The sequence below is a fragment of the Hippocampus comes genome, unplaced genomic scaffold (genome assembly GCF_001891065.2).
Source record: "Hippocampus comes isolate QL1 unplaced genomic scaffold, H_comes_QL1_v1.1 scaffold83, whole genome shotgun sequence".
NCBI classification, from domain to species: domain Eukaryota; kingdom Metazoa; phylum Chordata; class Actinopteri; order Syngnathiformes; family Syngnathidae; genus Hippocampus; species Hippocampus comes.
Window position 1 is genome coordinate 456,308 of NW_017805281.1, and position 8,248 is coordinate 464,555.

Consider the following 8,248-nt stretch of genomic DNA (forward strand, 5'->3'; position numbering starts at 1 on the left):
ATATCCAGCTGATGGCCCATGTACTAGTATGCTCTTTCGCCTTACTAGTCGGACAACTTTGGCACACGAATGCTTTCCATAAAGTGGTTCGAGCATTTATTCAATGTCCCTGATAAGGAAGCTATTATAACGTGTGAAACATGCCTACCGGTTGGGCCTAGTTGTGGTACTCGTGTAGCACTGTAGTTTACTAGTAAGGCTTAAATGTTGACCAAATGTGACATTAGCAGTGGAAACAAATAACCCTCAAGAGTACGAGTAAGACGGTAGTTCTACACGGTGGTAAATTTCTTACGAGTGAGGACAAACAGCATTCTCGTGATTGGACCCTTACCTTGGATATCATTGTTGAATAAAATGCTAAAAAGGCTTTCGAGTCTTTAAAAGTGAATTCACAGGTTTGTTTCGAACATGTGTGAAGATAACTGCTGAAAATGTGCAAAGCCTGGCAACGACAGTATTTGGCACTCAGTGGTGGAGATTTTACACAATTTTGCAGCCTTATTTGATTTACTCTGTCATTTTTATTTTATTTTTTCAGATTTGCCAGGGTTACGAACAACAGCTCTCTGCGAACTGTCAATGTGTTGTCACTTTCAAGGGTCATACTTGGAACTCCGGTGATGAATTGTTTCAAGTGAGTATAAAATAAGCGTTCTAGTACATGGACCTTATCGTGGATATCAAGGATATCGAATGAAACAGCTTTCCATACGAGGGGGGGGGGTTAAGATAACAGCTTTGGCCAGGAGTGGAGAAACAATGGAATGGTCGAGAAAAAAAAGCAGGTCAGTCGTGATACATTTTGAAGATGCAGCTTTTGATGACGCCCATGTATCTGTCCCACACAACTTGATGTCTGTGTGAGAGAGTGAGAGAGAGAGAGAGACACACACAGGAATCAATCTAATTGCAAATCTCAAGAAAAAGTCAGATTCTAGTAAGGCTATTTTTGTCTACTCAGCAACGCAACGGTATTTATGAATCTCTCTTTGTTGAGTGCACAGAGCTGCGGGCCTGAGCCGGATTCCATTTCGGTATGTTTACATGAAAAACAAGGTTCAGCGCAGCCTCTAAAGTTGAATGAGGTCATACGATTCAGAATTCAACCAAAGTCTTTGGGGAAAAATACAGTTGTGCCCTTAGGAGAGTAATTTGTTCCGTGACCAATTGAAATTAAATGCCATTCATTTGTTCAAGCCCCCCCACATCTCCCCCAGTAAACACCACAACTTTACTCACTACGTGTTTTTATGTAGACTATGTAAGACTGTGTCTCCCACCCCCAAAAAAAAAGGATTGTGTGAGCAAGTCTTTTCTTCAAAGTGATGTTACACAATAGTCGATCATTTCTTGCCAAAGAGAGTGAGACCGGGAATGAAGGACTACTTTAAAATGTGTCTTTGAATAAGTTCAAGTGTGTTGGATTAATTTTAAAAGTGTTTAAAGCATGTGGGTTAAACAATTTAAAATATCGGTATACTTAAAAATATTGATAAGGAAGGTCTCTATGTCACAATTTTAACTATGTGGAGTGGTTTACATCATACAACTTGCAATAGGCGGGGATACAGGGAACTATGTCCATAATTTCTTGCAGTTTTAGCGAAATGTGAGCAACTTGTAGGTGGCCCAGTGTTCCAGAATGGCCAACTTTTAAGCTTCCACTGTAACCAGTTTAAGGAATGTGAGATGAGACAGGTTAACGCACAACTTGATGCCTAAGCGCCAAATGGCAGAGCCCAAGTGTTTATCTGACTTTGTTGTGTTGACCAAATTAGCCCCGTTTTAACGGTGGGCCGCTTGGGCGGAGATCAAGGCAAGCCTGGTGGGCCAACTGACACCGTTGGGACAGCTGATATCGAAAGATTTTCAAGTGATCCTGTTTTAAGAATTTGAATGACATACAAGCAAGTCCCAATTTCAAGGTGGGCATCTTCATCATGTTTTGCCAGCGGTGATATACTGTATGGTTTCGCTCAAAAAAAAAAAAAAAAAAGAAAAAAAAAGCATGAACTGTGCGTGATGCTGCTCTGTTTGTGTTAATGTAGCAGTTGGTTGAAGGTTTAAAATTGCTGCAACACTGAGGCTAATTTCAATTCACCTATCTATGGCATAACACATTATATGTTAGAATGAAAATAACTCTCTTTTGTTTTACTGTCTGTGTCAGTTTTACAGTGATCTGGATCGATGGCGGTAAATAGCAATAAGCAAGCCCACTTTGCCACTAATTTGGGGAACTGTGCAAGCAAGTAAGAACTACAGTTGAGCTCGCACATACCTGCACCCGCGTGCATTTCGCCTGCTATTTGTGGGGGTCCACTGTACTTTACTAATTTAATAACAAATGGGTCATACCAGAATTGCAGGACATTTTGGCTTCAAAATTCTTGAAAAAAAAAACAATTCAGTTTTCTGATTTTCTGCTACAAGTTAATCCATAATAGGTAATAAACTATTAGAGGTTTGATTAACTCAGATCAATGGTACAATTTTTTTTTTAAATAAATTATTTGGTTTTTACAATACCTGCCGCTGTAATCACTGTTAGAGGGTTTACTGCTCACAGGGTTGCAAATCTGGAAAAATGGTAGTTTCCTCTCAGGAGTACAAGCTGGCTTTTTAGCTAGCTGTTACTGCTGACCAAAAGTCATATTCTGACAGTAACAGGGTTACTTGAGGTAGCGTGAGAAAATTGTATTTTACGGGGTACTCCAGACTTATTCTGTATTTTCAATTTTTTTTCAAGCATTCTTTTCTCTTGGGTTTTTGTTAGATTTGGTCTCGGGATAAGAAAATGCACTCAGAAACTGCATGTTTTAGTATTTTGGATGTGGATTATTTAAATTGGGCGACCCGGTGGGCCCGTGGTGAGCGCGTCGACCTCACAGTGCAGAGGTAACGGGTTCAATTCCAGCTCCGGCCTGGTGTGGAGTTTGCATGTTCTCCCCGGGCCTGCACGGGTTTTCTCCAGGTAGTCCAGTTTCCTCCCACATTCCAAAAACATGCATGGCAGGCTTATTGAACACTCTAAATTGTCCCGAGGTGTGAGTGTGAGCGTGGATAGTTGTTTGTCTGTGTGTGCCCTGCGATTGGCTGGTAACCGGTTCAGGGTGTCCCTCGACTACTGCCCGAAGACGGCTGGGATAGGCCCCAGCACCCCCCACGACTCTTGTGAGGATAATCAGATCGGAAAATAGATGGATGGATTATTTAAATTTTGATGGGTGGGAAGTAAAATGCCCTCCAATTCTGACCCAAAGACAATCTTTGAAATTGTGGTTGTGATAAGTTTAAATGTGTTGAAAGCGTGTGGAAGAGTACTCTTTAAAACGTTTTTTAGTTCATTCTCATTCTAGAATGGTGGGTCGGAAACGTATCCCATTATACTCACTTAAAGGTGTCGAGTATGTGCGCTGAATTGCTGTAGTGAGTCAGGTAGAGCCTCGTGTCTGCCGCCGTCCATCGGTCCGAGCGACATGGCTCAATAAACTGAGGGAAGAAGGGAGGTGGTGTTACATCAGGCGGATTCCGTCCCGCTTTTGTCTGCTCTAGGAAAAAACTACACACCTTCTCCACGAGGTCGATGAAGAAATCACGGACGTCTTTGGTGTTTGTTAACTTGGCTGCGATGTTCACAAGGCCCCTGGAAAGATTCTGCCATGAGGAAAAATTATTCATTTGAACAGCGGAAACACCACGGGTTCCCCGAAGCGAACTATCCAGAATCGGCGCAAAATCATGGAGAGAAGTAAAATCAAGTCGTTCAACAATACAACAACAAAAAAACCTAATCAATGTTGACAACTATACGGTCGGAAAATGGACTACACTGTTTATTTGTCCATCCTTGTTGACGTTTGACATATAAAACGGCAACATTTTTCACCCAAACCATATCATTTCATCTAACAAAGGTGTCTTAGCATGATGCCATGTAATACATCATTAGCAAGCAAACGCCATGGCCACAAGACAGCAGCAACGCTTTGTATGAAGCTCCTCAACTCACTTCAACATAGTTCCTTGGCACAGAGATGCCACAAGATGAGGCCAAAGAAACACTTCATATTTCAACATATAATGGAGGATATTAAAAAAATAAATGTGTTAATAGGAGAGCCCATTCACAAGTGGCGAACCATGAACACATGCGGGAATACTGCACACTGGAATGCCTGGAGGAAACTTTTGTATGACCACACTCGTAATTTTTCACCTTGAAATTGGCCTCCATCTCAGGAAAGGCTTTCGTTTTCCCCCTGAGGGCTGTGCAGACAAGACTGGAGACAAAACAGAGAACATGAGGCCTCGGCAGTTGAACTTTTGTATTCACTGTTCGGCATCAAACGTGTTTGTTTGTGTTGTGTGGGTGTGTGCGTTCGCGTATGTGCATTCGTGCGCGTGTGTTACACCTTTTGTGTTGATCCAGCAGATCCTTGTCAGAGATTAAAATCTTCAGTTCTTTCAGCTCTTGGAGGAATTCTTTGTCAAGATCCACATCCATGTCTTCCACCATGTTATCTAGAATGAGAGAATTTGTATCATTTATAATTTATTAACGAATAAACTATTGAGAAAATATCCATTTCCCAATCCGCTTCTCCTCACAAGGGTCGCGGGCGTGCTGGGGCCTATCCCAGCTGTCTTCAGGCACCCTGAACTGGTTGCCAGCCAATTGCAGGACACACTTAGACAAACAACCATCCGCGCTCACAATCACAGCGAGGGACAATTTAGAGCAGGTGTCAAAGTCAAGGCCCGGGGGCCAGATCTGGCCTGCTACATCATTTTATGTGGCCCGCGAGAGCAAATCAAACATGGCAACTTCCATGATGCTTGGTAAAATATGTACCAACATTTCAAATTCTCATATGTAATAAATAAGAGAGACATTGTAAGCAATTTCTTGTTGCCAAACACCTCATTAGAGTGACAAACAATAGTTGAATGAACTGTTATTCTTGACTTCTTGATATGATTTCAGTCATAATGGCCCTCCAAGGGAAATGGTAACTAAAAGGTGGCCTGTGACAAAAATGGGTTTGACGCCCCTGATTTCGAGTGTTCCATTGACCTGCCATTCATGATTTTGGAATGTGGGAGGAAGTCGGAGTACCCGGAAAAAACCCACGTGTTTCCTCTGTAAATGGCTTTATCTTTAAAACACTCTTACTGATATACAAAATTCATCTCCACTAACATTGCTTTCTACATTTTGACAGAGGGGAACTTGCTCTTGCTTCTGGGAGATCCTGGCGACCTCTGGTGGCCAACAGGTAGAGGTACTCTTCTGAACGTGGCAAAAGGCTTTTGACGTGAGCAAAAAGGTTGACATTTGCATTGCAGTTTGTTTGTTCAGGGGCAGGCTGACTTGTACCAAAGACTCTGAGGTCATTTTGCAGTAGGTCAAAGCAAAAAACTCATCTTGTTTATCCAAAAAAAAATAAATGAATAAAAATTGGGTCAGTTGTCTCACAGGCTGTATAAGAGTGTGTTCACATGGGAAACATTTAGCATTTTAGTTTGGGTACACATTTCAAATTTTTTTTGTCTGTCCTGGATGTGCGTTTAAAGTAAGGCAGTTAATAATAATCCCTGATTCTTAAATTAATCCAGGGGCGCCTTTCATCTCAAGCAAACAGAGTCAGTCTCTCACCAACAGCTCCAACTGTCCAGTGGTCGATAAGCTGCCCGGCACAGTAAGCAAAATCCTGGAACGTGAGATACTGCAGCTTTCTCTTCCCCGTCTCAAAGCGATTGTTGGCAAAGAACACAATGGCCGCGTAATCCCTGAAACGGGCCAAGAAATCGGTTAGTCCGCCGTTGTTTTTCTTGGCGCCAGTATCTTGGATAACGGGAGTTAGTTAAAAACATGACAGTGCTGTGAAACCAGGCAGAAAAAAAAGAACATTGGCAACGGTTCAGTTCATAAACTCAAGGCGGTACAGGAGGCTTGTACCTTCCAAGCTTGTCAGAGAGAAGGAAATGTTGACGTATGTTCTCCACTAGAGGGCCCTTTAGCTCTTCCACCACTTTAAAAACACGCTTGAAGTTGTCAAACTGCAATCAAAGAGAAACTTTTGTGTATTTAAATAGAACAAAGTTTGACACCATTTACTAAGAAACCTGGGAATTGTTTTTAGACATTTTAAAAGCCATGGAACTGTCTCATTGTTCAAACGAGTGACAGCAAACACCCTATCATTCCATTTCACCTGTCGTCTGCAGCTTTTCAGAGTCACGCCCGTCTTGGCACTGATGTCATCCAAGTCTTTCTTGGTTCCTTTTGAAAGTTTCTTGCCCAGGACTTCACGCACAAATGCATCATCAAAATCATAGTACCTTATGGCAGGAAACAAAAAGGAGAGAGTAAAGTTAGACTGAACCCACATCAAGGGAACAAGAATGAATGAAGTGATGCTAATTAAATAGGACAATGCGTGTCATCTTCAAAACAAAAAATTTATGAATGATGCTCAATAAATACACGCAGTGGAAATTAAACGCCCCAAACTTTCGTAATTCTCCCTAATTTTTGTTTTATGATGCAGTTACAGTCCTATGGCGTTTGTACATAATTTGGAACACAGCCAAGTCTATCACTAACCTATGCTAGTGCTAGTGCAGTAGTAAAGTCACAATGACTGCAAGTATTTGTGTGAAAAACACTCCCAGGCCAAAAATATAAAACAAGCACGTGACCACGTCACATGCGCAGGTATTCTAACACACAAAAGTAACGTGTTCAGACAGGAAAAGCACATCACCTCTCAATAAGCATGGCTTGGCGATGAGGCGGGATCTGGAAGAGCAGCTGATTGGCCAGTTTGGATGGACTGTGCAGCAGACGCTCGCACATCTGGAAAGTTCTATACTGGTCCATGGTATCACTCAACAGCACGTCCGCGTTTGCCTCGCACTCGTCCAGTGCTCCGCCCTCCATTCGAACTTTCACTGCATCGTTTACTGTTCCGGACAATAAATATGTTTCATTCAAACTTGTTTAACCAACAGATTCCCATTTAAAATTGACTTGTTAAAGTATAGATATAATTAGTTGGGTGGCTGGAATATGTCCAGTTAGTCTCCATGTGAATTTATAAATGTAAGTCTCTTGTTAGTAAAGGTAAAACATATATTTAAATAAATATCTCCTGAAATATGAATGGTGTGGCATTCATTACCTGTATATCCATCTAACCAGAGCTGATAAACCTCCTCGTCCATGATAGTGGTGTTACCCACGAACACATCCAGCTCCACAGCCATCTGCTTCAAGACCATATGTCAAGAAATAACAAGGTTAGTCATAAAAAAGCTGGGCTTTGTAAAATGAAAGTGCAGCAATCTGCATTAGACTTTATGGATGGATGGAAAGATAGATTAAAAAAAACTGCGAGTGAAGGTGAAAGTTATTATTTCCCATTGACCCTGAAGGAAACACCAGACTGAAAGACATACAGTAGATGCTTTCGATTTATCAAAGAAAAAAAAAAGAATTTACAAAATGTTTAGCCATCCAATAACACATTACCTTGTTTTAGTCTCCTCCCAAACGACGTCAGGCAATTAAATACAAAGACATCTTTTGGTGAATTCGCTTCACTAGGCCGACTAGTATGGGCTAGCTTCGAGTCGCTAAATCGCGAAACATACAGTGAACACACACTCACTCAGACCAAAACGAAATAGCTAAATGATAAAAAATGGAAGTGTACTGTGAGTTGACAAGCTATAGTCTTTCTCAAGGTTTCACATGGGGCGATTGTATGAGACTAATGTGACGTACAGAACTGTCAACAACAGCCGTCACATACACACAAACAGATACGCCTACTTCCGGGTTCCGTCACCGGAAGTGATTTTAACACTGCAAGTCGAAGAGATAGAAAACATAACCCGTCTGGTTTGGTCATGACGTAATGCACCGTACCGCCTTACAAATATAGCGTTTGTGTTCACTATTTCCTTACATAATACTCAAAGTGCTTTACATAATCATGTTTACTCCCGCGCTTTTTCTTTTTTTTATTATTATATCGAATATTAGCAATTATGTGACACATGTACTAACATTGTTTTCATAACTGTCAATAATTTGAATGTTAGAATTCTTCCAAATGAAATGGCTGTTTTAGTCCCCCACAAAACGTTTTTTTACAGTGCAAGGACATGCTTGATGCATTGTGTTTCGTGCTTTGCAGATTATTTTTTGTTTGTTTGTGCTGTTACAGAGTTTAAT

General features: G+C 41.3%; 1 protein-coding gene across 4 annotated transcripts; it reads right to left on the reverse strand.

Moving 5' to 3' along the window:
• Position 1: 1 nt before the first annotated feature.
• On the reverse strand, positions 2 to 7,866 carry LOC109516604 (acidic fibroblast growth factor intracellular-binding protein B-like). Of its 4 annotated transcripts, none has more exons than XM_019871302.1 (11): positions 7,541 to 7,865; positions 7,191 to 7,275; positions 6,774 to 6,972; positions 6,222 to 6,348; positions 5,966 to 6,066; positions 5,663 to 5,796; positions 4,419 to 4,527; positions 4,223 to 4,286; positions 3,574 to 3,660; positions 3,398 to 3,495; positions 2 to 859 (listed from the first exon to the last, which is right to left on the reverse strand). In XM_019871302.1, exons 2-11 carry the CDS (start codon positions 7,273 to 7,275, stop codon positions 790 to 792), a joined length of 1,074 nt encoding a protein of 357 aa, XP_019726861.1. In that variant the 5' UTR covers positions 7,541 to 7,865; the 3' UTR covers positions 2 to 789. The 4 variants fall into 4 exon arrangements, with proteins under 4 accessions (XP_019726861.1, XP_019726862.1, XP_019726860.1 ...); XM_019871303.1 differs by having other exon boundaries at positions 7,191 to 7,278; XM_019871301.1 differs by lacking the exon at positions 7,541 to 7,865 and having other exon boundaries at positions 7,191 to 7,290.
• Positions 7,867 to 8,248: the final 382 nt, after the last annotated feature.

Bases quoted from the DNA above. Each gene is read 5' to 3' on its own strand.
- LOC109516604 (XM_019871301.1), bottom strand. From the start codon at position 7,290: ATGGTCTTGAAGCAGATGGCTGTGGAGCTGGATGTGTTCGTGGGTAAC. The intron at 6,973-7,190 runs GTAATGAATGCC...TGTCCGGAACAG, and splicing joins CTGGTTAGATGGATATACAG to TAAACGATGCAGTGAAAGTT. The intron at 6,349-6,773 runs GTGATGTGCTTT...TCCTGCCATAAG, and splicing joins CAAGCCATGCTTATTGAGAG to GTACTATGATTTTGATGATG.